Here is a 27,731-nt window from a genome sequence, read left to right on the forward strand (position 1 = left end):
GTTTGTGGTTTTCGTTTCTGTGGACAGGGGAAGAGCGCGTCTCCTGCTCGCGGGCTTCATCGCCCTCTTCGCTGGCGAGGTGGGTGTGAGCATAGTGGTAGCTCAGCCCAGGCCTGTTCTTGTAGCGCTTGCCACAGACTGGAAGGAAAGGAGATAAGAGGGAGGGGAAGAGAGAATGGAAACATCAGTGTGATCTGCAACAATGGCAGCATCCTCTTCAGTAACGCTCCCTTCTCCCCTGAGAGTAGCACCACACAGTCCACGTGCCAGCCCGAAACTCTGCCAACCGACGACATCGGTGAAAGGGGACGGAAGGGCAGCCCTGCGGCCGTGGGCCTCCGAACCAGCTTTCTTCCCACCGTGCTGCCAACAGTCCTTCCCACAGCCCAAGGCAAACGCGCGTTCGGTCTCTGCACCTCGTACAGCCCTGATCCTTCCTGCTAAGACACCTAACAAGGTTGCACATGAAATTAAATGAAATGCCATTTCTGATGTCACTGTTGCACGACGCACAGCAATGGGAACTGGGCTGAGAAGAAAAGACATTATTTTCTTCATTACCAATCTCTGAGAAAACGGTATTTTCCTTTTTTTTTTTTACCCTGTAAAAGGGTAATAAATAGCTTTATGTGCTGATTGCTAGTAAAGACAGAGAGACAGAAATCATCCAGTTTCTTCCTATAAGAACTTGTAGTAGTGATACCTATTTGCCCAGGTAAACTTCATATTCAGCATCCCAATAATACAATGTGAGACAGAACTTCTGAAGTTCTGAACTTTTGTTTATTTTAGAACTAAGTCGACAGATATTCAGAACAGGATCAAACAAATCTAAGTGATGAAAGGTCTGTGTTTTCACAGGGAACTCACCACAAGTGCAAGCCTCATCATAAGACATTATATACAAATTCATCTTCTATAAAGTTTTTAATTTTTATTATCAACTTGTTGTCTCTGGAAGTTACCTTTTTTCATCTTCAAAACAGTCTCTGAATGTCCATTTTCTTTTATACAGCTATTTCGCCTACCAAATACAATTATTGCCATTTTAAAAGATTAGGAAACAAAGGCAAAGAAGCTTTGTGCCATTCCTAAAAGTTTCATTCCCAGTCACATTTTCAATCACTTTATTGGGGCCAGTTAGCTCAGTCGGTTGAGCATGGTGCTGATGACACCAAGGTCGCGGGTTCGATCCCCGTTCCGTCCCCATGTGTTGCCTGATCGAGTTGAGAGGCGTCCCTGCCCATGACAGGGAGGTTGGACTAGAAGATCAATAAGGTCCCTTCCAACCTAGGCCATTCTCTGATTCTGTGATTCATTAACCTGAAGGATGTCACACAGGAATAAATGTCACGCCCAGTTGTCTGTGCTGCATAGCTTGCTTTGGAAGGTGAGGGAAGTGGTACCAGAAGAAAGAACTGAACCCATCAGTCCCTAGTTCTCTTCCTTCTTTTTAGACTCCTTGAAAAAGATCTCCAAGGGGGAAGCCACCATCCACTCCTAAAACCTTCACTCAGCCCTGATACTGAAAATGTATCCTGCAATGTATATAGATACTTACTACTCACTCTCCAGGCATTGGAGTCTAGGAATGTCATAAGGCTCCGTAAATCAAAAATAATAATACAAAAAGACTTGCCCCAACTATTAATTTACATTTATGTAAAAATTCATTATACTTTCTGCTACTACTCGCAAAAAGCCAATTGATGGTCCACATTCTGGAACAGACGATAGAAAATTGTAAATCAAAGCCTAGCATGATAACATATTTAATTCTCCATCTCTTTTAGCTGATTCACAAACTTCCTCAAGGAAAATACTTTGCCTTATTAGAAACATGTAAAATAACATCATGATATGAATAAGATGAGTGATCTGGAATATTAGATACTTTTATCCCAGTCTTTTCCATTCTGCAAGGTAATGATCACACAGTCTTCATAATAGAATAAAAGCTTGAACAACCAGACTGCTGTTAGGTGCATGCTTTCCACAAAACATCAGTTTGGTCTCCCTTCTTCTAGTACCAGTCATGTCTTCTTCTAATGCATTCTAGAGAAGGAAACTACTCCTTCTCTACAGTCTTACAGAGCAAAGGACAAGCAGTGGAACAGGTGCCGACAAAGTCAAACAACAAGATATCCACAGTTCTGTATGACTTTGTCTCTGCTTTTTGAATAGTGGAAAAAGTGTAACACAAAAATGATCATCAAACTGGAGAGAGCATCAAAATGACCACTGTTTAAATTATTTCAGAAAGATAACCCCTTCTAATTACACACATCTCACAGCATTTCTTTGAATGAAGAGAGACATTTACATTTCTACTGGAATGATTGAGCATCAAACTAAGTAACCTACTCTATCCCCCACTTACGTGCATTTGAAGATGGAAGCTAAAAAAAACCTCTTCTGCAACAAATTGCCAATACTGCTCAAAAACTTCTGCACAAAATGAAACTTGCACTCCCTGCAGGAAGTCCCAAGGCTGTGGCCTTGTCTCCATTCCTACAGGGGTGGTTACAAACCCTCCAGCTGTGGAGTTTAGGACAGCATAGGAAATCAGAGAGGGCTGTGGACTCGCCCTTCTCCAGGATAAAAAAAAAAATCAACAAAAAAACCCCACAAACAAAAAACCACACAAACAAAAAAACTATCAGCTCCCCAGGAAAAAACACCCATCTAAGTCGAAGCAGTAGTAATTCTGCAGCTGAGCCCTTCCTACTGCCAAAACTTTCAGATGGCCTTCAAGTGTGGCAGTGAGCTCAGACATGCCTAGCTAAAAAGGAATTTGGAGGACTTTATAACCAGAGCTGAGGCAAAGGAGTTCTGTTTACACAGGCCCAGCAGATCCTTTGTAGGACCAAAGATTTGCAGCTTCTAGCAGCTTTCTTTTGTAGTGTCTAGACTTCGCCACTTTTCAAATTCCCATTCTGTTACGGAAAAAGTCCAAAGCAATGTCATGAGTGGAAACTGCAGAGATTTTCTATTCCCCAGGCAAATTAGACTTTTGCAGGGGAAAAAGGGTATCATGATATTAGTCAGGCAAAGCACCATTGGCTTCAGTGATACTTTGCTAGAATAAAAGCTAAGTCAGAACTTCACGGTCTCTCCAACAGACTGAATCTTCCTGAATTCACCCTAATCTCTTATTTTCCAGATAGAGCACATTTTATTAATCTACCACATCAGCGTGCTAAGTTTCTATAAAAGGGTGATCATTAATAAACACTTAGCTCTTATATAACTTGTCTTGCTGCAAGACTGGTTTTTCAAACATTAATTAATCTTCCTCCACATTCCTGAGTGGGAAATACTATTCTCATTTCACTTCTGAAATGAGAGAACCACAGAGGGGTTAAGTGATTTGCCCACACAGTGATCTTTTGTCATTACCAGGAGTGGAATTCATGAGTTCCAGCATCCAGACCAGTGCTCACACCACATCTTTCTCATTCTCCGACCTGACAAAAGCATAATCAGAACTGGTTCTCCCAGTCTGAAATGTATGCTGGTGATTAGTCCTTAACGCTATGCAGCTCACACAGAGCAAGTGCCAGTATGACTTTCATAAACTTTGCTGGGTGGCCTTGCCTTTTTTCAGCAGCTTTGACTATTTTTTTTTTTTAATCTTTAATTTTCCATGCTGGATAGGCTCATCATCCTTGCATGTGGTAGATTTCATCCTGAATCTCAGCACTGGGAAGTTGACTCGATCTTTAATTACGTAGCGGAGCCCAATGAAAACAGCAGGAGTTTGTAGAACATAACCCACTCCAATTTCTCCTGCATTCAAAGGATGCATTTTTGCTACAACCTGATGTGAATTCTGTGTTAGGAGCTAGCTGGGCAAGTAAGCAGCAATACAGCAGTGCAGATGAAATAGCACAAATTGGGAAGAGGGAGAGATTTTATTAGGCCACCAGAAACTATCCTATGACAAACCTTATTTCCCATTTGAAGACTGAAACGAAGACGTCACACAATTGTGTTACGAGGGAAAAACATAATGTGCAGACAGTTTAATCACAAGTATCTAGTGTTTCATAAAAGAGAGCTCTCTTCTAAGTTCTGGCCTGTAACAGTCTGCAACTCTTTGGGTAAGCAAATTCTCAGTCTGTTTATGTTTCTCAATGAGGGAAATTAATATAAAATACTGCCCCTACTTTAAAAGTGAATTTAAAATCTATGACTTAAAAGACCTCCTCATCAAATATTTAATGGCTGTGTTGCTGTCATTTTGAAATTGTTACACATTTGGTCCTTGGCAGGCTGTGAGCTATGTTCCAGCCAGCTCTCCACATACATTTTGCACAATCTGTCACCAGCATGAGACAGAAGGAAACAATCCATGTTTTTAGTGGAAACAGGAAATTGGGGGAGTACATGCTTCATGCATTTTTATTTTTTGTTTGGTCACTGCATCTTGCCCCTTTCATTGTCTTTCTTCGCGCTTCTCCTTTGCCTCCTGTTCTTTCTTCTCAGCTGGGCTGTGTCAAACACTAAATCTTAAATTAACTGCTGGCAGGCAGTAATTCCTCAAAGTTATCTTCCTTTCCTACCACTCGTTCCACTTCAAAAAAACCACTCCTTGTTTTGCACTGGTTTGCTAATATAATCTTCCCTGTTACAGTTATGTCCACACTCCGGCACATCTAGAGATCTCAAATGCTGACTGTATTTTGACCTCCACTGATGGAAAAGCTTTACATTTGTCCTTCCTCAATCAGTACTGTCATACTGTACACCTCTCGTATTAGAGCAGCTATTTAGTAATCTATTCCACAGGAGATTTTCTGTAGCTAGTAAATAGCCCTTGTTTCAGTGCCCCCAGAGGCCACGTCCCAAAATCTAACTGCTGTATTAAAATCACAGGAACACTGAACTCCAGAGCAAAACATACACAGGTCAATAATATATATGTCCACATTTCAATAAATGAATTGCCAGCGAGACTGAAGGAGAAAACAGGTAGCTTATATAAGTAGAAAACTTTCAACTATCAGAGTCAACCCTTACCACGTGCTCTACTACAGACTTGTGTCATTCAATGGGGTTTTTTTGGTTTTTGGTTTTTTTTAAAAGTCTAGCCCCTCTAATTTTGGCTTTTCTACCAACAATGTAGTCAATGAACACCGGGTGGGAGAGTTGTTTTGCTGGGTTCATCTGAACAATCATCTTATTCTAGATCTTATTGCTTATTAACTACTTAGGGATTCACTAGAAAGGATAATGCCAAGAGATGATTTAGGGCTTAAACTGCTAATAGTTTAAAGAGAAGCTGAAGTCATGATGGAGATTTATGAGAAGCATGTAAAAACATAATGCTATAATCGAAGCATTTTCAGCTTGTCATTGTGATATTTAACCGAAGGTCTATCCTAAGAAACAGCAGTTAGCAGTGTTGGACTCATTCATAATATCTGTAAGAATTAAGACAACAGATTAAGTCTCAGTGAACTGGTAAAAATCAAGCTAAATCATGGTTTATCTTGTGTGGGCCTTTTGCATTCCAGCAAACTTTCCAGCGAATCAAGGAGATGTCTGTTAAAATGAGGAGGACAGGATCGGGTTCATTTCAAGGAGATAAGAAAGAAGGCAGGTAATTACTAGAGCCATCACTTTGTGAACATACACAGTAAAATAATTCCTAAAGAATAGTTTTCAAGGAATTGCATTTGGCAAGTCATGCTAGAACAATATAACATTTGACTGGGATTTTCTAAGAAAACTAAAAGAGAGAGATCCTCAGTATCCACTGAAACTCAATGGAATCCATTCATCTTAAATCACCTAAACTACCTGAAGACTCCAGCCTTTTGTTGGCAAAACCTGTAACATGTTTAGTGGAGAAAGGGAATGGGGAATAAAACCAAAGAACCTCAGAATAATGGAATTTCAACAGCCCGCTGGATGATGAACCTACAGAAAAAGCAGGAAGATGTTTCTAGCTAGAGTGATTTGGATGCAGGACCAAGTATCTTGAAAAACAAAACTACGTTCTCAATAATTAGTAGTAGTTCCAAGTGTCCACTTAGAGATCAAGCCTCATATACAATGAGGCACAATACAAGCAACTAGGCCCTGAAGTGGGACATTGAGGGGAAAAAAGTTTAGGAGCCTACCTCCAGCTGAAACCAGTGAGATTTAGGAGCCCAGTTATTTTGAAACTTCACAAGGCACCTTTCTGCATCTTCAAGCACTTGAAAGAGTCAATTTTGGGCCCAACACTTGGCTTCACTTTCATCTTTAATTTGGAGTGTGGAATAGAGAGTAAAAGAAACGAGTACGCAGAAAACTGATTGTTGGTGAAAATACTGGAATAATGATAAAAATATCTCATGTGAGAGTCATTAATCAAAGAATTCTTTCAAATAGTAATGTAATTAGTAAATATTAATATGACATTTAGTATAAATAAATAAAATGCAGTAAAACCAGGACCAGGCAATATAATGAGGAAACTAATGATGACAGATGCCTGAGTAGAAAGAGGATGAACAGGGAAGGAACAAGAAGCTGCAGCAAACAGCACATTAAACATGAACTTGGATGGTGGACAAAGATGAAAACTCCTTTGCCACCGAAACATGATAAAGGGCACCTTGCTCTGAAAAAAGGGTGTCCTAAACAACCTAGTAGGTCAGCCATCTCTGCACCTCTCATAGATACATAACAGAGCAAGTTAAATCCAAGTAAATGCAAGTCTACAAGTAAATCTAAGTTGCATGTAAACGTACCACCCCTTCCTCTTCTGAACTGCTTCTATCCCCAGAACAGCACATTCAACTTAATTCTGTCCACTGCGACTTAAATCGGATCCTCTGGAGATTTTTCAGAGGAAAGAAACAAGCTTATTGAAAGAATTGAAGAAAACACAGCTGAAAGAAGCCCCAGTAACCATTTACAGACATAGACAGAAGACGCTGTTATTCACTAAGAACAGGGCAAGAGCTGCTGGTCTTAAAGTGCAGCAGGGAAAATTCCCGTTAAATAACTACAGAAACCTTAAAATTCAGTTTTTGACAAAAGAATCAGCTTCTAAAAAACACTCTAGGATTAGTGTCTCTGGGATCATGCAAGGTTGCATTAGTGACTGATCCAGTGGAGATCATAGGAAGGTTTCAGTCAACTCTCATTTCTGCCCAAAAAATGGCTCTGAATGCATATGTCAGCCCTGGAGGGACTATAAATAAAGGAGACAACAGAAACATAAGTTCTTATGCTAAAATAGCAGTTTATACAGGAATAAAACTAAAAGGAGACGAAGACATATTGGTAAAAGGAAAAGAAACAGCTTCTTTGAGAGATGGGCAAGGGAAATCTTCCACAGAGGGACAGAAAACAAAGGTGGAGGTATGGACGTAGGTAAGTCTCCATGAGAACATGGGAAGAATGAAAGCAGATAAATTGGGACACACAACAGGAAAGCTAATAAACTGGAAAGATTCAGCACAAACTAACTGCTCTGGCTAAAGGAAGTGGACATCTGGAGTCATGAAGCTCAGGTGCTACAATTGATTGCAACTTTTAAACCAGAATATAAGTTTCTAGATAAAATTTGAAAGAAGCTTTTTTTAAAAAAAATAGTAAATAATACACAATAAACAATATGAAACTAGTAGAAAATTTTTTAAGACTGCTGTGGTAGAACTGATGGTTCCCCAGCCGATCAGTTAACAACAAGATGACATCAGTTCTTATTACATACATCATTCATCCATTCATTCATTCTGCCCTCCTTTCAAAATCACGTGCCCAGATTATCAGGAAGAGTTGTGGTGGCATTTCTTCCACTTCTCTCGCCTGACACCGCAGGCTTGGCTTTGCTCCTCAAGCCTTACTTTTCACTGTCCTTTAAGGCACCTGCTCTCCTAGCCAGGCAGTCAAGATATGCTGGGGTTTGCCCTCACGCAGGAGCTGGCCCATGGGGCTACGTTAGCATTTCCAGCCCGTACCCACGGCACATGAGGCTGCCCTGCCAGCTTCATCATCCACCCCCTCATCCCAAGGGAGCTCAAGGCACAACACTACCCAGTGCAACCTGTTGGAAACTGGCCAGCTAGTTTTCCACTGCTAATTTGATGAAATAAGGCATGATTATGCTAGCAAGCTTATCGATGCTTTCAACGGTCAAACATTTTATTCTCAATGTCTGATGCAGTATATGCTCAATAAAACAACTGAAATATTTCAGAATATTTCATTGCACAAAAGAAGCTACCTGCCACCTTTTCTTAAAAACACAGGATAACACAACATTCTGAGCTTTGAAAACCTTTCTCCATATAGAAATTTCATATTTTGATTCAGTTTTAAGACAGGCTTTAATATTGGTGTATAGTTGAATACCTCCTCCAAAAAAAAGGCACGTCTTCTCAGAAAAAACATTGCTATCTTCCAGCACAAGGGGCAGTGTCAGCTGGGTACCACACCTGCACCACCTTACTGACACACAGACTAGTTTTTTCCCCATAAGCTTTCTATTTCTGGTGAAACCTTTCCCATAAACATGAATGTATAACTAAGAAAAAGAAGTAGAGTAGTTCTTCACCACAGTTCATTTTTTTTTTGTGCCCATGCAGTTAAATAAGAAAATTAATTTGGTTTAGGTATGCTTATGCTTTCTTCCTCATGGTCACTTTCCAAACCCAAGTACCAGAACACTTGCAAGAAAAAGCAGCCTCAAGGTAGATATACAGAAAAAGTAAAGTGTCAACCCATAAAGGTAATTATTTGTACCAATAATGCGATTGTGGAAATCATGTCTTCCCAAAGAGGAAACAGATTCACTAATTTTTGACCTGCATGTTTCCATGTAAAACAAAACTATCGGCCCAAAACACTTGCACATGGAGTACTGCAAACCAATTCTAACCTACCACAATTACATTGAGATTCATCTATGAAAAATATTTAGCAAATAATTTCAAAGAAGAAATTAATTCAAGAAATCCACCCAAATAAGAGAGAGGCCTCAACTTAGGCCAACTATTCACAATGAGTTGTACGCAATATTTCTGCAACAAGTTAATAAGGGCAGGATATAACTTCAGGATGATGGCATTGGACTCGGGACAATTCTTTCCTTCTGTTTCACAGTCAGAAGAGTTCTGCTACCACATAACCCTTTTCTCAGCTATCTATAATGGAAAAGGAGGAGACACTGTAAAAAGCCTGGATTCCAAAATTCCTTATGACTCACCTCTAGCTATAAATTTCCTAAAAATGAAAGGTATCAGCCAAATGCAATAGGAAAGTTTATATTTCCAAAACCAAAGAGGACATTTATGCTCCAAAATGTAAGCCAATGCAAGATTCCATCAGTACAACAACGTACCAGAGCCTTGTCTTCAGCCCAGATTTCTGCTGCCTGCTTTGGTATCTTAGATGTTTTATCTGTGCTGTGCAAATCAGTACTGCGCATGTTGTGAGTTCCCCGTAAGATTCACAGGCAAAGTAAGATCAGACACTAAAGAATCGTTATGTTTAAAATGACTACCACTGACAAGTGTCCTTGGATTTAGAAGGATAGTTCAGAAAAGAGACAAAGACAGTTATGCGTATACTAGCAGAAGAAAGCTGCAAAATTCAGCAAGATACATATTGGGCTGCCAAAGAACTCGTAGAGGATGCATTTTAGCTCTTCCAGCACACAAGGACAGCTATTTAACCATTTAACCACAGTAGAAATCTCCTCATTCTTCATATCCTAAAGAGCTCCTCCTTCTTGATCATGTGTTCACACGCTCCCGTTCATGTGCAAGTCTTTCTATTTCTGCTCGTTGTCCTTAGAACAGTCACCGTGCTGAAGGAAAATAGCCAACATGTCTAGCACTGCGCTGCACCAAGTCACCTGGTCTTGCCATAAAAGGATATGATTTGATCACATGTTCTTATTTACGGTGCATGCTCCTTATTCCTTTGTGGTTTTCAAAATAAGCAGGATATAGCACTGTAGAATGACATAGTAACTGTTGGTCTTTTAAGGACAGCAGCCTTGCAAGACAGGTAAATAGCAGAGGAAGGGGATTCCGATTGTCCTCAGAATCACCATTTTTGAGTCACAGAAGTGACGATCCCTCACTATACTCCTAGTTCTATTACCTTTTTCTAGGTTACTATCTTACAGGATAGAAGGCATCCAGTAGGACCAATTATTATTTCCTGTATACTTCACAGTAAGCCTTAAAGATGGGAGACCTCAAAAACAGGTAAGAAAATTGACCTTCATAGAAATGGCAGAATGAAGCAAAAAAGAATATTAAAAGAAGAAGGAAAGCACCGAAGACTAGACCATTAAAAAAAATACACTGTGTATCAAATATTGGACTCCTTCCTCATACTAGGACTCTGGTACCATTCTTCATTTTAGGCATTGGGCTCAGGCATCATTTTTCAGTTGGAGCAATGCAGTCCCACTGCGAGATGTCAAACAGCACAGCCATATTCAAAAGGAATAAGTATCAAAACAAAGCTGTGCTTGTTTCTTAGGAGGGCTCAACTCCTGATGATGCCACAGAAGGACTTTCTGAGTGAGAGATGAGAATAAGACCTTCAAAATTTAGCCCAGAGAGATTTTTAAAGGACTGAAGGAGAGAGAATCACCAAATATATGAAGAGATACAAGGTGAAGTACCTTTGTCGGAGATTTTTGAGTTATGCTTTTGTTTGTAACTATCTGAAACAGAGAAAGAAATAGAGGGTGAAACTTACATAGGGGAAAGGAAGACAAAAGGCAGAGAAGCCAGAAAAAGAGAAGGAGAAAGAAAATATAAGATTTACTGTAGGGCAAAGGGAAGCGGAATCTTGCCAAGGACTTAATTGTTTTTTCTTCATGCAAAAACACCAAGAGCAGCAACAGCAGCAGGTGGCAAACATGCAAGTCAGAGAGCAGCAGAATATTTTGCTGGAAAGGAAAAGATGAAGCCCTGAGTGCACTGAGCTTTTAGAACCAGGCTGGTAGCAGAATCAGCTGTCTGGGTGCTACTTACTGTCACAAACATAGGGTTTGTCATGATCATCCTGGGAGGCAGCATCATTCCGTCTCCTGCCACCTCCAGATCCCCGAGCCTGCAAGGACAAGAGGAATGTTAACATTATTCCGTGGCCCCTTGGGTCTCCTTGTGCCCCTCACCCTCATATGAAAAATGCGCAATATAAACTAAACAAACCCTCAGCTTCTGTTCAGGTTTGTCAAGGGTGGGCCTGACGCTTCATATCCTAAGGTATACACTATATACATTAATGGACCTTGTAATGCAGCGGAGAACCCCTCCGCAGATAATTCAAACTGTTCATCCATTGCAGTAGGTCACTGCCAGCACGTATTCAGTCGAGTATCCTCACACATTCATTTCTGAAGATGTTCAAATACCTTGCTTAACTGAATATGTGTATGAATGAATAGATGAACAGGTGTCAGAGGATAAATGCAACCATTAAAGCCAGAAGACAGGCCCCAAACAAAACAAAGGTAAAACGTTTTCCTTCATTATTTTCAAAAGAGGGTTGTTTCTTTTGGCTTCTAGCTGAAAAGCAATGCTTTGACACAGCTTTCTGGGACAAAGATACCACAGCTAACTACAAAAGGGAGCTTTGGGCAGTTAGTGGAAAAGATTAGGTAACATAGCTACCTCCAACAAGAGAGAACGGGAATTACCCAGAAAGGTCTCTCTGCAGTTCTGTGTTCCTACAACACACCAAGCTGGCAGCCCTGGAAAGTGAAAAGCTCTGCTTCTCCTCAGGGCAGGTTGCTCCATCCTGAGCTCGGGGGTAAGAGCGGAATTCAGCATCAAAGCTGCTTGGTCTTGACCCTTCTCAGCTGAGATGCCAACAAGAGGACAACTCACATCTGTCCAGTGGTGGAGGATGTGATACAGAACTGGCAACTGAGCCGAGGCCTCCAATTCCTTTATGGCACTAACATACAGTGTGTAGATGGCAATAATTTTAGACTTGATCTTTATTCAAGGAAGCGATATGCAGGTGGATGGGTAGATAGCCCTTTAATAGCTCTACCAGCTACTCTATTCCAGGGTAAAAGCAACAAAATTGTTTCTGCTTCTCCTCTTATTAAACTGTTGGTGTTTCTTACCCTAGACAAGGCTGCCTGACTCAAATCCTTCAAGCTTTTGCACATGAAAATAAGAAAGGGACAGAGCTTCAGCAAGTAAAGCTGGAGAAGATGTAGAAATTCTGAGACTATTAGTACCCCAGACACAAAGGGCTAATAGGAGCTCTGTCCCTCTTTTGTGGATTTGGAACTGAACTAGCACTATTCAAAGCTGCATTCCACTGGACGTCTAAAGAGAAGGAACAAAGAACAGGTTTACACTGGCCTGCCAAAGTCTGACAAAAAGAGGATTTATAAAAACTGCACATATTATTTCTCTGGGACTGCTCAGGTCTAACTCTTAACATGATCCTGAAGGGAAGACATGGATTTGCAGCTGTCTGGATGGGGTAAATACTATTAGGTATGACAAGTATAGCTCTGCCTTCTGCAAAGACCTGTGTGTAGAGTAGAGCGAGATTTGCAAGGGTGAACTGAAAAGCAGTTTCGCCCTGGAAAAGGCCCCAGTAACAATTGTTTGGTGGAAGCTATTTTACTGACCATATCACATAAAATCATCTCACTAGTCTGCAATATTTTCTCTCCAACTGCCAGCTCTGTGAACCCCTCTGGGCTATGAAATCAATCCCAGGCTAGTTCCTTTCTTCCCTCACTACTGCAAAATGTGCTGCAAGCTGAATTTCAGTCCAAGGCAGCTCCTATACAACCCTCAGCTCATCAGAGAGTCTTCACAGAGACAAGTGATTGGCCTTTAATAAGTATTTCTGCTGGTACCTGGATTAGGATCTAATTTCCCTATCCTACCAGCTGCATTGGCTTCTCAGGGCTGTGAAAAGGTGTAAAGACTTATTTTAGTCACTTGTCAGTAGGTCCAGCTCTGTTTACACACTGAGAATGGATCTGTTGAGTAAGAAGGTACTATTTTTACACAAGGCACCTTTCAGAATAGGACGGTAATTTAAGGTCTGTTGCTCGGAGTTTTGCAGTCTTACAGCCAGCTGTTTCCCTTCAAACCGCTCTCTACAGAAGCACAAGGGTACAGCATTCATATCATGACCGCACGTCAGACAGACTTTTTCATGCACTGAACACACAGGGGGAGATTTTTCAAGTCAGTGACTTTCAATGGGACTTGGGTTCCTCAATGTCTTTAGTGCCTTTGAAATTGTCCCACGGGATATCCAGCTGACGAGCAGGCAATCTGCACAGGTGCAGCTGCATTCTTCTCGTATCTCCTGGCAAAGTATCCTTCCCAGCTCCTACCGCATTCTTCCTGTCCAGCAAAGATACTAAAAAGCTAAATCCTTCTCTTTGGCCTTTGGTGTCCTTCCTAATCCTGCCACGGGTTTCAGGGCTAACCTCAAGGGGACAATCAACCGAGCAGCTGCCCAAGAGGCACGAAATCAAGTGCCCCGTGCTTGCTGTCGGCACTCGAGGATGTTGAATTTGGGTACCCACAACTGCCTTCATTCTCCTGACAGGATGAAGCAAAGGCTACGAGACTTGACACGCGAGGCCGGGGAGCCATGGCACAGCAGCCTTGAAGCAGGCCTGAAGCAGCCAGAGAGAGTAGCCAGAGGGACAGATAGAGAGTCCGGGATTAAATATAAAACCATGCTGCAGGGAAAGGAAGGGTCCTGTGCAATTTGGAAAGTCCTGAGCAGTAATTGTGTCACATTAATCCTGCAACGATGCTGTCAGCCCTCCTCACTTCTTCTCTGAATCCCCAAAGGGCACACTCTGCAGGATCTGGTTTCCTATGCCCGTCCTTCTCTTCTGCCCTCTAAAAACACTCTGACCATCTCCTTCCCACAAACAAAGTGCTGCCCAGGTTTCATGTCCCCTAATTCCAAATCCTTAGCCTCAAGTCCCTACACCAGCTCAGGCTCACATTAAAAAAAGGCTGTCTGAAGACTGGCAAAACACTCGTGACCAGATGCAATCCAGGCTTACCAGTTTTCAACAGCTAGAAAATCTGGCCCTAATTTTGAAATCCTAATTTATACCACATTTTGCTTTGGTTATTGATGCCATCAAATAAAAATGAAAATTGCTCAAAGTATTTGGCACTCTTCAAACTTCTCCTTTTCACACTGAATGAAGCCAGGGCACTAGCAGAGCAGGAGTTAGTTGCAAGAAAAAGACAAGAGATCCTGCTGCTGCTGTACTTAATAGGGGGATGGTTCTAGGGCAAAAAATAAGACATAAATTTATGCCTCAGAATGAATAGGCCATCTAGTATCCTCCAACTCCTTCCTCTATAGTAGCAGAGAGAAAGTAATCAAGTTATTCTGAAACAGTTTCCTGAACAGGGTAGTAAAACTTTGCACATAACTAACTTCAGGACTTAGCTTGTGTAGGCCTGGTATATACTGAATACAGCAAATTCCCTTCTCCTGAGCAGCATGTCTCTTTTAGCTATTCACTCCCTTTTGCTCAACCTAACCAGCATGCGCAACTTATGTGAGAGCAACTTATTAGAAAAGAGTTGTTAGCCTGGAATATTAGTTGATTGCTACAGTCAAGCTTGTGTGCATGTATCCACTCTAACTCCTGGTTTTGGTTACTGGTTCATACAAATTTTCTGAAACTTACATTTTTCTGGAAAATTTTTTTCCAGGTGGGGGTCTTTGGCTAAGAAAGAAAGAAAGAAAGAAACTGGTTCAGGTGATTTTGAGAATAAGGAAGGTGAAATATATACTTATCCAATTATTAAAGTGCTTTGATCTTATATTAAAGGACTTAGGCTCCAAAATAAAGAGGAGCAGAAAACTGAAACAACACAACAACAGAAGAAACCAAAGGAGAGGGTCTGATGCATAAGTACATTGCAAGTATTCAATGTGGTTTCAAGTCTCTCTCTTATTCAAAAGCTATTATATCCTGCTCATTTGGCCTAAAACGTGGCCCTTCTTGCTTGACTCCTACAAACACATCAAAAGGTATTTCTAGAGCTCCTGTGCCCCTGCAGCATCCACTGGAACCAAAGAGAGATGAAAATGCTCGAAACTTCTGAGAATTGTATTTATGTTTACTTAGATGCCTAGCTTGTGGGGCCACAATTGAAAATGTTGATTCCAAGTTTTTAAATGTTGGCTTCATTACTTAACTGGTGCCCTGCTGAAATTGTGAAAAGATATCTTAGGTAAGAGAAGGGACACAGACTCCCCTAAGGATAAAATACTGCCCATTTGAAGCAAGTGGAAGATTTACCATGGGCTCAAGAGGGCCACTGTCAGCCACAAAGTGCTACCTTGGAGAAAGCGGCAAAACATATTAACATAGTTCAAGTTACTTTTATTAATATGATTATTTTTGGCTGTCATGACTGAAATTGTTGCTTTTCTGTAATTAATAACTGTTGTTTTAAAGTAAGAGTATTGTAATAGCAGGATGTCATCCTAATTATTACAGTTTACATTACAGTTGTAAACACAACACTATACTAAATTTACCCCAACTTTTTGCTCTCCAGATAGTATTTTTTCGTGGCAATTCACAAAAAGAAATTGAAAAACATGAAAAATCTTTGACCATATGACTGAAAATTACCTAGAGTGTTATCACTATCATATATCCATGAACAAACACTTTGCGTATACAATATGCGTGACAAATACAGACTAGAAAACTAGAGATTTGCTTCCTTCCTTTCCATTCCAGTAAACTCTCCACCTACCCGTCCTCTGGGCCTGTTCTTTCGTTTTGGAATATCTTCCTCCAAATCCTCTTCTTCATTCACTTCATCTGCATTTTCATCATTTTCTAAAACCCTCTGTGGTTGAACAATAAACAGGAATGGTTAGAAGAGAAGATGATGACACATATGCCCAACTGCTGCTCTTTACCACAGGGACTGCAAGTTACCAAATTACACTTGATTAATGAGATAATGCCAAATCAGATCCCAGAACCCCTGCTTCTTTCCACTAAAGTGAAATTTGCTTTCCCTTCCACCCTCAATTCTCCAGGGAGTTCTTACTAAAATATAACCGTCCCTTCCAGCCTATGCCATTCTATGACTCTATGATATCAGTCAACTATAAAAAAAGGGTTCCTAAGAAATAACTTGGGCATCGCTGAGCACCGATATCCCAAGACAGCATGAGGGTTCCTGTGTGTAACTGCAGGCCCTGCCTGGGAATTGTTTGAGTGATTTTTTTATTTTGGTTTCTTGCACTTCAAGCTGCTTTGTTTCCCCCTAATGTTGAGCACGCACTTGAAGACGGAAATCAGCATTAAGACGGAAATCAGCTCATGATTTTCTCTGTATAGCAAAAGCAGAGAAAATTCCTCCATACATTTCAGCATATGTAGTGGACGTAGGAAGTAACATCTTTCAGGGCTTACACCACAGGTACAACTCTGTAAGCTGGAAGGAGAGGTCTCACTGCATGAGAATGCTGAGGAAGTACAGGTCTTGTAGTTAACAGGAACAATAGCAATAGTTCCTTCAATTAATTATTTAATGGGAACAATAATTCATCACTGCACTGTGACATGCCCAGGCCAGGGAATTTCATTGATCTTGATCTTTTGAAATGTAAACTCTATAGAATCAAACACAGGTCAGCTGCCCTGAAAACATGCACAAGTTAGACAGCACATGGACAAAGGCAAGACGAAGCATCACAACGCTAATGTGGAAAGAAGATCCCATAGAAATCCCCTCAACCCTTGGCACGTCTACTAGAAATACAGAAATGGGCCCCAGTCACTCCTGGTGTGGTGCCATTTCATAAAGGACTAATCTAGAATCACTAACTTATCTTTGCTGTGCCACCGCTCATTTAAATTACAGCACGCACCCATGACACAGATTTAAATCAGTGACATTAAATTAATGGGAAAGTTTTTCAGGCTTAGTGTCTCTTCCCTATAATTTCTGCTTAAGAGCTATTTGAGAGCCAGTAGAGGGAGAAAAGGAGCAAATCACAATTGTTTTTTCTTCCTACATACCTCAAGCATCAAATTCTGCATTCGTGGGAAAGAATACAACAGAAATTTCACTTTTGAAAAAGCTGGTATTTGGAAGACCAGCTATACAAGTTTATTTTCATTTTATCACCTAAATTTTTAAGACTAATATTGGACAATGTCCCTTTTAAAAAGCACAAACAACTTTTAGAATATGTTGAATGATCAAGTCTTCATCTGGCTTTTGTTTCTTTTATTTTTAAATCTCAGGAGGCTATTCATGAGGTCAAATCATCATGAAATACAATTTCACATAATACTAGATTACTGAATGCTAGAAGATGTAAAAGTTAAGCAAGTTCCAGTTCTGCATATATAAAACGTTTCTTCAAAATTCATGCAATTCCATACATTAACTGCCTTCATCGTAGGAAACTGAAGCACTTGGAAAATGTTGTACATGAGAAGAGTGGTATGTTAGAAAATAAACAAACTTACTGATATGTAAGTATCTCAGAAAAAAAAGGAGAAGGCTGTAACAATATCATATACGGGAGAGGAAGGCGCTAGTTTACAACACTACTACACAAGAGCACTGAAGAGAAATATTACAAACCACTGTCTTTCTTCAAAATCACAGCATCAGTTTAGGAAAGAGATAATAAGTAACCAAGTGCAAATTTGGTGACACTGTCAGGGTAATGACTTTAATCCTTGCTAGCAGGGGCACAGCCTTTCTGACGCATGGTCAAAGGACTATTCTAAGCCTTCTGCAGCAAACAACGGAGATACGTTTAACACCAATTTTCTGTAGGGCAAACTCCTCAACCCCTGTTAAATACCAACTGCGCAGCAGGTCCCAACAATTGCATCTACTTAGCAGGGGGAATCCTCACCGTTTTTTGCAAAGTAACGTTTCTTTCCTACTCTAAAAGAGTTTCCCAGGCCAATGTGCTTCAGTGCAGCTAAGCACCAAGTCTTCTCCTGATGGATACTGGGAGTTTGAGAGGGTGAAAAGTGGCTGGGACTGAGGCGGGAATTACAGCTATGTCTGTCCCACCTGCTCACTCTCAACACCACCCAGTCTGGGCCCTTTCAAGTTACAGCACAGAAAAGCAGGCAAAGGAACAAAAGAGAGATTTGCATTCTCTTATTTGTCATACAGATAAAAGGTGCTGATCACGATTTTGCTCTGGCATAGTCTAGCTGCCACGTGCCGACCAAAAGCTCGATACTTGTAAAGGATATAACTGAATCCAGATAAGCTGTGCTTGCCTAAAATGTAACAGCAAAACATGTCTTTTACATCTTGTTCTGGTTAAACCAGCATCCAGGTGACACGTCACGGCTAGAGCGGTTTGGCTGAAAACGTGTTTTGTACATTTTTGCACCCCCTCCCCGCTTTGCAACACCCAGACTTGCACCAGTTCCGCTGTCTCCAAAGTTTCCTTCCTTGGACTGCTGCTGGGGATAATTCGGGAGCTCAACTCCCACAGCAACAAAGGTACTTGTCAATCTCCTAAGGATGCTGCACCATGGCTTCCTGTGACTTTGGAAGCAGGTATAAATGAAACTTCAGGGCTCTCAGATTAAAAGTCCCAGACAGAAGGAAACATAGAGCGGGCTTCATGCTGAGCTTTTCTCTGCTCCAGGAGCACAGGATGCTTCCTTTTCAATCGTGCTCCTCCACCGGCGTAACTGGGAATGGGACATCTGATTTTGCTGCCCTTACATGTATAAAATTTCTAGTAATAGACAGGTAGGACTGAGCTCCAAGTAATATAGATTTGATGCCCATGCTCTTCTGTGTCATTTGGCACACGGGGCTGCCCACTCAAATTTTTACTGGTTTTAGGTACAGATGCAACATATTGTATCTCAGCCAAAATTATTGCCAAGTTTGATATGCTGTCAGTGGCTCTTGTTAAAAATCACTGAGACTCACAGCACAATGGTGTTTTAGCATCTCCAAAGATGTGCTGCTGCTCACCTGGGTGAGGCCTGCTTTCCCAGCAATTTAAGATGTCTTTATAAAGACACACACTTATACAAGAGAACCCTTCAGAGCAGCTGAATTCCTTCTACGACAGACCCACAACTGTGTTTCTATTTTTAATTGTTAAAAGATGAAATGGAATCTTGACAAATAACGTTCAGGAGGCAGTATTTCTCATGTCTGCATCACTATTAATAACGAGATAATTAAAATTAGAATATTTATAATTGTCTATTTTGTTTGTATACTTCTTGAAAGCTTTTTTGTGTTAAAAAAAAAAAGGCAGGCAAGGCAACTACACATTTTTGTCTACAGTCAGCATCTGTGAATCTAAATTCAAATCCACGTTCTAATTCACTTTAAATATGAGGCACTAAAATTCTGTTTATGTCTGGGACCCTTCTCTGCTAGTTAGTTTTATATGTAACGACCTCATAGTGCTGCAAAATGAATTCCAACCCAGGAGTTGTGCAGAACACAGCCAAACAACCAAGATTCTTGTGACGGGAGAAGCGTGCAAGATCCTGAGTTCATTTTGAGCATCACAGTGCAGCACAATGGTTTGATAACATTTTGGCAGCAGATGACACAACTATCAACAGATGCAGTGACAAAAATCTGCAAGGAAATTTGTAAAACCCGGCCCTGCTCCTTTACCTGGATTTCTTGTATAGTGTCTTCCTCTTTAGTGTCCGTTTTTTTCTCTATTCCCTCTCCACGCAGCAAGGCTTCCAGAGTTGTACTTTCTGAGGTGAACCCATCTTTTTTCAGTGGCAGATCAACTTCTGAAAAACAAAACACACTGACTGTATGTGTCTCCCCCAGACAGCTAACAAGCAGAAGGACAGAGATGACAAGCAGAAGACTGACAGACTTTCAGGATTGTTTCTATCTTGAAGCAGCATTCTTCAAGTTCTTCTTTTAACCGCTAAGGATCTTCATACAGGATTAATTTCTATCTTACTGAAAACCTGGTAGCTTTTCAATCACTGTGTTTGCTTACAGGGGAAAAAAAAGGCTGGACATACTGAATCAGAAGGAAATAAAAGGGGAAAGAAATCCTTCTCCTTTATTTATGTAATCTCTCTGTGCTTCAAATAAAGAACAAAACCAGGACTTTCTAAGATACTGAAATAACAAATATGAAGATCTGCTCTCCTGAAGCAGAAAAGCATTTTAATGCAATTTATCGTCTGGCACACAGTTTATACAGCACAGCTTCAAGCAGCATTCTCCTGCACCAGCGCTTGTTCCACACGTGGGGAAGCAGAGAGCTAGTGTGAGGGACCAAAGCTGAGAACTTACAACTGAAAAAACAAAGGGATGAGTTTTCATGTAATATTGACTAGATAACATCTTGGGTTTGTTTCAAATGGGCCTACACCGATGAAGAAACACCGGTCAGCACAGCTTCGAGCCTGTAAAGCAGGACGCCCTCCTGTCACTGCAGGGAGAGCCAGAGGCTGGCTCGGGGTCCAGCCTGGGGCATGGGACTTCAAAGACAGTGTGGGTTGATGAGGAAGCTTGATGCAACTTGCCCTGCAAGTGAAGGAACAGAGCCTTATTCCCCTTCCGAATGCTGCTACTAAAGTATGAGACACTGCAGCACAAAGGCAAAACCAGCAAGTTAATTTTAGCAAGCCATTAAAATACACGTAGGGAAGAATTAATTTTTCCTTGTAGATCTTGGCCTCTACCCCACCCATGCAGGGCTTCTTTCACAGCAGCCCTACAGCACAGAGACATCCTGAATGTCTCCTTAGCTGACAATGCCAGTTATGGATCTCTCAAGTACTTCCTCCCTTCTAAAATGAATTCCCTCCTCTAGGCCAACAGATTTATAAAGTAATAACGCACAGGACCAGTGCTCACAAATCAGCATCTGATGTCCTTATTTCACAGCTCTGTCCACTTCTCATCTTTTAGGACTGTGTTGTGTTCCCCAGTCTGCCTGAAGCTCCCTGCCTTTCTATCGCCATGAGTTGTAAACTCTGCAGGGCAGAAATTCATGTACTTACAAAGCCTCAAATCACTCCTGCAATCCAAATAATGAATGAACACTTCCACCTGGGACAGTAAAGTATAATCTCTTTCTTGGGGGCAATTGCATCCCAGGAACATGTTTGTTCTATATATGAAAAACTCTAAGCCAGCAAATGATTCAGGGTCCCTGATCAGTGCTTCCACAATATGCTTGCTCAAGCCTTCTGAAGTGAGAGAGCATTGCTCAGCCAATAACCACAGAAAACCCAGCAAAAATTCCAGCAAAAGCTATTCTATTCATGGAGGGAAAGGCTGAGTACAAACCATGCAGAAAACCCAAACCACTGTGATTTTCAAAGGAAACTCCCAGGACAACCCACACAATGAGATGGAGTCAACTGTGAATTGATCCCCCTTCTCATCACAAGGAGGTCTATTCAGTCAGGCCTCTGGTTTCAGCATTAAGCTCTGCACACCCACCCCATTATGCCACCTTCCCCGGCTTCTCCCTTCCTTGAGCTATAAAAAAGATAGAGAAGTCAACAGAGAGCTGTAGGGACTGAATTTGCCTGGATGAACTCTTAGTACCTCCCTCTGAATGCCAAATCCAGACATTTCAAAAGAAAGAAGGGATCTTAGACTTGATTTATGTGCAAATCCTGACACTTCAATCTAAAGTCAATAAGGAACTTCCATAATCATCTCTGGCTGTGGGCTTGGATGGGCTTCAAAGTCCTGTGCTTAGGTGCAAAAGGGCATTTGCTCTGTATTTAAAACCTTGTGGGACTGCAAACCCAAGGGGTCATCACACATTCAGCAGCTTCAAGCAAGCTCAAGGGCATCGGAAGCAAGCATGTCTTCACTGTGACAAGCTACGCCTGTCTCTGGATACTGACGGACTCAGCAAACGAATGCTGGAAAAGGGAATGAGCAAGGCAGGGGCGAGGGATAAGTAGAACAAGTATGAAAGTAATGTTTGTTCCAGAGAACATTGAACATTGAGTCAGAGGCAAAGGTAGGCTTTAAGGTCAAAAACTTTAATGGGCGTGTTGGTTTTGTGTGGTGCTGCTGCTTCCCACCAGCAACGCTCCAGGAGGCTTTTCATCCAAAACTCTCAGAGTATTTTTAATTGTTGAACTTAACATCCCACTGACAAGGTGGTGTGAGGTCATACTTTTATTCCCAGCTTACTGATTAAGAGACCCAGAAGTCCTGTTAGCAAGCAGGAAATCTGGTGAAAAGAAACTCAAGGCAGCTGCCTTCCATCTGCAGCCCAATAAGCAGACTGCTATTCAACTTCTTCATTTTCTTGTCCACTTCTAGGAGTCCATTTTCATTCCTCACTGGCTCTAGCAAGTGGGAAATGGCAGACACTATCTTATCTGGAGTGTAAAGTTTACAGTATAAAACCTTCAGAGGTCCAAAGACAGCCTCTTCGTAATTAATGCAATCTTTGTAAAGAATTCAGTCCTTCCTGGAAGATGGCTAGTCTGTAAAGGATACAGGAATGAACACAGGAAATTACCTTTTCAGACCACTTTTTGAAGACTCAGAGATAAAAATCTTCAAAAATCCAAAAGACAGTTCAGTTAACCTAGAGAGATAGTTAAATGCTACTAGGGATCATTAAATTCATTTAACTAAATCCCTAATTATCTCTTTCCTATTTAACTCTCCACAATTTTCCCACAAAAGCTAGAAAAGTATATATTTATTTAATGCCTGTGTCCTAGAGAAAATTGAGAAGCCAAGTCAATGCCCGAAAAGTAGTTTTCATGTGAAAGATCAAGGTTTTCCCCAGACCATGTGAACTGCTGTTGAGAAGCAAGATGGGGTCCGTTCCACCCACTGTCCTGCTTATGAAGGTACCAGCCTGTGTCAGAAGCTTCAAATGAGGCCAAAGAGAGACTCTTTTAGGCTTGAGGAATTAAGCTGTGACCCCACACTTGCCTTTGTTCACTTTGATATTTGTTGTGCTATACTATGCAGTCACATCAGATGCTGCAGAAGAAGGTACAAGTGTCTGTCAGGGGAGAAATGCAAAGAAAATAATCTACTCTAATACTGCTTTTCACCCCAATCTCAACAGTTCAGGCCTGAGGGATAAGTGCAGTATCACTTCTAGTTATCCTACATCTGGCTTTTCTGGAAATACAGAAGAATTCATAGAATACAGGACACAGAGAATAACCCAGCCCCTTCTGAATTCTGATACTTTTGCCTTTAATGTTTTCCCACCAACAGTTAAACTATGGTTTGAAAGAAGGAGTGTTTCACTTATTTATTGCCCGCCCTCTTGTTCTTGCTTTGAGATGGGGAAAACAGAAGTTCCTGACCAAACTTTTTTTGTCATTCCTTTTTATTCCTCTCCTTCCGAGGATAAACAGTCACAATCTTCTCTATTACTCTGCCGTGGGAAGTCTTCCCCACGGCTCTGCCCTGTCAGACCTCTCTGAACTTCCTCTCATTCCTCAGTAATCTTCCCAAGATGGACCAATACTGCACCTGGTGTTTTCGGATGAAACCGTATCCCTCATTTAAACAAAAGCATCACAATATTCTTTATATTACTCCTCAGGCAGTGTCCAAGCTGCATACTAAGCAGAATTGGGAACTTTGTAAGAACAGCAAGAATTTCCCACAAGTAACACATTCAAACACACAGGTAACAAATTAAAACGTCCATCTCACTGCCCACAGGCACATCCAGATCTCCCCAAGGAGATCCTCACAGACGTCCCTGGCCATGACGGCTCTAAACATCTGTCCTGTGTGCAACTCTTTGTAGTTTACAAGGTACTCCTTCTCTCCAGCTTGTTCAATACCCTATTACACAACACCGGACCAAACACCAAACCTTGATGCACAAGCTCTTTGTCTTTCTCTAGAATGGAAATCGTTTCATTTTGTTCTTTGTTTTATCATTTATGCTAAAAGCTTTGATCCAAGACAATGCATTGCTTCTCTTTGGAAGCCTATTACATACCAAAGGTCTTCAGAAAGCCTAAGTAAACTGTAAACCTTGTCTGTTAGTCCTTTACACATCATGTAAAACATTTGAAGAAAGTAGTGAGCCATGATTTTCCTTGATAGGAAAAAAATCAAAAAGAGAAGTAGTTGGTTAGAACCTCCTGTATCATTTCCCAGGTGCTTTACTGCTTATACCTAATTGCTGTTTCAATCAATTTCTCAAATGTTCATGTAGAATTTATGGGTCTTTAAATCCTTGAATCACATCCAAATCCTTTTTAAATATAGGTAATAACATTTTCTACCCACTAATTGTTCTAAATTCTTTCCATTGTAACTCCTAGTTTGTATCACAAGCTTTTCTACAGACATTGCAATTTCAGAGAACATAATCTTTATTACAAGCAATATCTATTAGTAAAAGCACTATAACTAAAAGCTTACTCTTTTACATAAAAATTTTAAGAAGGTTTGTAGATTAATTTCCTTTGATTGGTGTTGCAAATGCAATAGCACCTAGTCAGTGTAGGAGATAAAGGAAACAGGAGGACCATACAAAATGGAAGCACCAAATTAACCAAAGAGAAATGTTACTTAAGAGTTTTTCCTAGTTTAATAAATCATGGTATTATTGGTGTTACAGCTAAATATTGTGCATATATTGTAATTCAAACATGTATGTGTGCATATAATTAAAATCCATTTCTTAACTTGGCAGAGTCCCTTTCATAATGATTAAATTAACACGGTTATTTCTGCTTACCAGCTCAGTGCAGCAACCTCTCTATTTATCAAGGTCCTTAGACCACGGTGGTAGAATGTGAACGAGCACTCATGCCAACATCATTCCTCTATCTGCTTTCTCTTGAACTGCTGCCTCCAAAAGAAGCACATTCTCACAAATCCTACAAAATGGTGGGCTTTTTCAAGTTCTGATTCACCAAAACAGCCGCAAATTCCCGTCCTTAAACACGCTGCATTTGGGTTACGGCGTATTGGGGGATAAGCGACTTTCCAGTGTCTCTTTGAAACATAAATTAAAAACAACCATCCCCTTTTTCTATACAGTGCGACATATTTGTTTTACAATGGATCATTTCCATCTCCACAGTAGCAGCTGCCACCCAGGCCATCATCTCTGTGCACTCGTAAGCAGCTCCATTTCCAGTTCTAATTGGGAACAGAGATACTTATTGGGTGAGTTCCAGCATGATCTATCACGCCAGAGACAGCTACTATGCAAACCAAAGCAATCCAGCTTCCAAAAACCCTCTTAGACAGACACTGACTTTGCACATAGATTCTTGCGTTTTTGTTTCTCGGTGCCGTTTTTTTTTTTTGGAGCATACAAAGTGCTAGAGGAAACTATACACTAAGGGTCCACGAAGTGATGTTTAAGATGGATAAATCCAAGGATGGTTACCTTAATAACAAGTACCTCTTTAAAATCGTATAGGTGGTCTAAAAAAGCCACCTAATTCACAGCAAACAGAACTACCACTGAGTGAATGCAGCCACTAAGCTCATTAAGAGGATGTGGCAGGATGTGTCTGAAAGTGCAGCGCAGTGGCTCAGCAAGCAATTAAATCCCATGACAGTTTAAAATGAGAATCTATCAGTGTCACGAGAGTGTGAAGCCTCAGCATCTCTGCTGTTCCCACCCCCAGCGTTTTATTTATGATGGCGTATTGGGAACATGGGAAGTCAAAAAGATTATAATGAAATATGCCATATAAAAACCAGATTAAGCCTGCACTTCTTTGGGGAAATATGCAGAGAGAGAAGCTGTCTGTTAGCTGTCGAGTTTGCAAAAGATACCATCTTTTGGGATGGTGCTCTCTGCCAGCAGACAGAGTGCCCCAGGGGAAATGGTGGTGAAAAACCCAGACAAGCGGCATCCATCCATCCATCATACGCTCATCTCCACATCTCCAAGGCACAAATATAGCGTTAGAGTGCAAAGGGTGGGGGCAGGGGAGGATGGAATCCTTTAAGAAAAGAAGCGGAGACAATGCCTTACGTGAATATCTGGGGTTTGTGTCTTTTCTGTGTGTGCACAACCAGACTCTCCTGAGCTGGTTTGCTTCCTTGCCTGTTATGTTCATGGCCAATATATTGATTTGTTAGCATCCTTGGAAGTGACGCGTTCACAGCAGTGACCAGAGCCAGATATGCTAAAGGCAGGGCTCTGCAAGGTTTTTTTTTGTAAGCATGCCTCTGCCAGCACAGCACAGAGGTGGATCTTCAGTCCTCCTGCAGATCTCGATCTTCAAAACCCTCCTCTCACTGTGTGGTCTCCTGCTATCCCAGGAGCAGGTGCTTATGTTACTGCTGGTATGCTTTAATCCTCATCTTACATGGTCCCTGCTATCTCAGCCTGCTCTCCCAACGCTACCACGACTCAGCACCCACCTGTAGCAAACTTATCAGGGCCAGTTCTATGTGTAAAATTCTCTCCAATTCCGGTCCTCCTGCCAGCCCAGCCCTGGCCTCCCCTGAGACAAGCCGACAGATAACACAGACTCTCACAAGGAGTCCATGAAGCCAAACAAATGGCCCTAGAGACTAGTAAACATCAAATTCACTTTATTTTTAGTCCAAGTCAGATGCAATAAAGCTATGGCTGTACTGGAGATTGTAAGGCTACTCCGGTAACTCTTTGTCTACCCTGCTCATTCCATCCTCAAACCTCATGTGTAAAATTGCACTCTCGAGGTAAACAGGGCCGTGGTGAGAACAAGAATCCAGTCAAAGAGAATGACAAACCGGTTTCAGAAGCAAGACTCCTTGAAAACAAGACAGCATTTGTTTCCTCAGAAACAAGTTGTTTTGTGTGGAAATAATAGTTTGGAGGACTCTCTGCCATTAAGTGAAAACTCCTCTTCATGCTGGAGCCATGGGAGCTCATAAAGCTCCGAAATGAATCTTAGCAAACGCTTGTTGCAAATTTTAGGCACTACTGAGGTTTGCTCTAGGGAGCACTGGGAGACTGGAAAATCCCAGCGCTTCCCTAGCAGCTTATCCTGCAACACTGCTAGTCTCATGGCAAGGCTGGCGGAAGGAGTAGGGGGAGAAAGTGAAGAGATGGAAGAAGACAGAGAAAGCTGTGAGATAAGGGAACTGGACACTTTCACTCGTCAGCCTGGGAGTAAACTGCAGCAAACATCAGAGGTCAACTTTGAATTTTAAGACTAGGATGCAATGGACCACTTGTAACCCCGAGCTAAAATATGTCCCAGGAGGCTACAACACAACAGGAGGGAGAAATAAGGCTGCAGAAAACAGCAGAGGCCCTCAAACATGAGGTTAAGCATTGCTTAGCTTAACCCATCGTCAAAATGTGGACTTTACAAGCAGCTGTATTTCTTTGGCAGACTAGAATGCCTCTATAAAATCTCTCAATAAAAAAAAACAACCGCCCTCCTGTCAGTTGTCTCTTGGAAGTTCTTTACAGATTTATTTCTCAGCACAGATATAAATCATTGTCACATATAATATACTGTACTGGCTTCTCAAAGACTGCCAAATTACGGTATCAGGCTAAATGCCGGATCAGGTAACTACCCTCAGGGCTCAAATCATAAAGGAATACCTCCATTCAATAACATTATGTTTGCACTCATTTGTGTTCCGGTCACTCTCACATTTGCCTTCTAGATGAGCTCACACCACACCAGGACTTTTGCAGCATGAGGCAACGCCGTAGGCAATATCGAAGGAGAGAGACTTGGTAATCGCTACAATTTCGAGAAAATTCCTGAGTGCAAAGTCTATTCCTTTGGGCAT

At 41.3% G+C, this 27,731-nt stretch overlaps 1 protein-coding gene across 1 annotated transcript; it reads right to left on the reverse strand.

Moving 5' to 3' along the window:
• On the reverse strand, window positions 1-27,731 carry LOC104280590 (zinc finger protein DPF3-like; the record flags this gene model as incomplete). The annotated part of the gene is made up of 6 exons (XM_009878277.1): window positions 27,620-27,731; window positions 19,650-19,777; window positions 15,759-15,854; window positions 14,675-14,713; window positions 10,998-11,076; window positions 1-138 (listed from the first exon to the last, which is right to left on the reverse strand). Coding segments are annotated over exons 1-6 (592 nt in total), but the record flags the coding sequence as incomplete, so codon positions are not given.

The sequence above is a fragment of the Apaloderma vittatum genome, unplaced genomic scaffold (genome assembly GCF_000703405.1).
Source record: "Apaloderma vittatum isolate BGI_N311 unplaced genomic scaffold, ASM70340v1 scaffold42931, whole genome shotgun sequence".
NCBI classification, from domain to species: Eukaryota; Metazoa; Chordata; class Aves; order Trogoniformes; family Trogonidae; genus Apaloderma; species Apaloderma vittatum.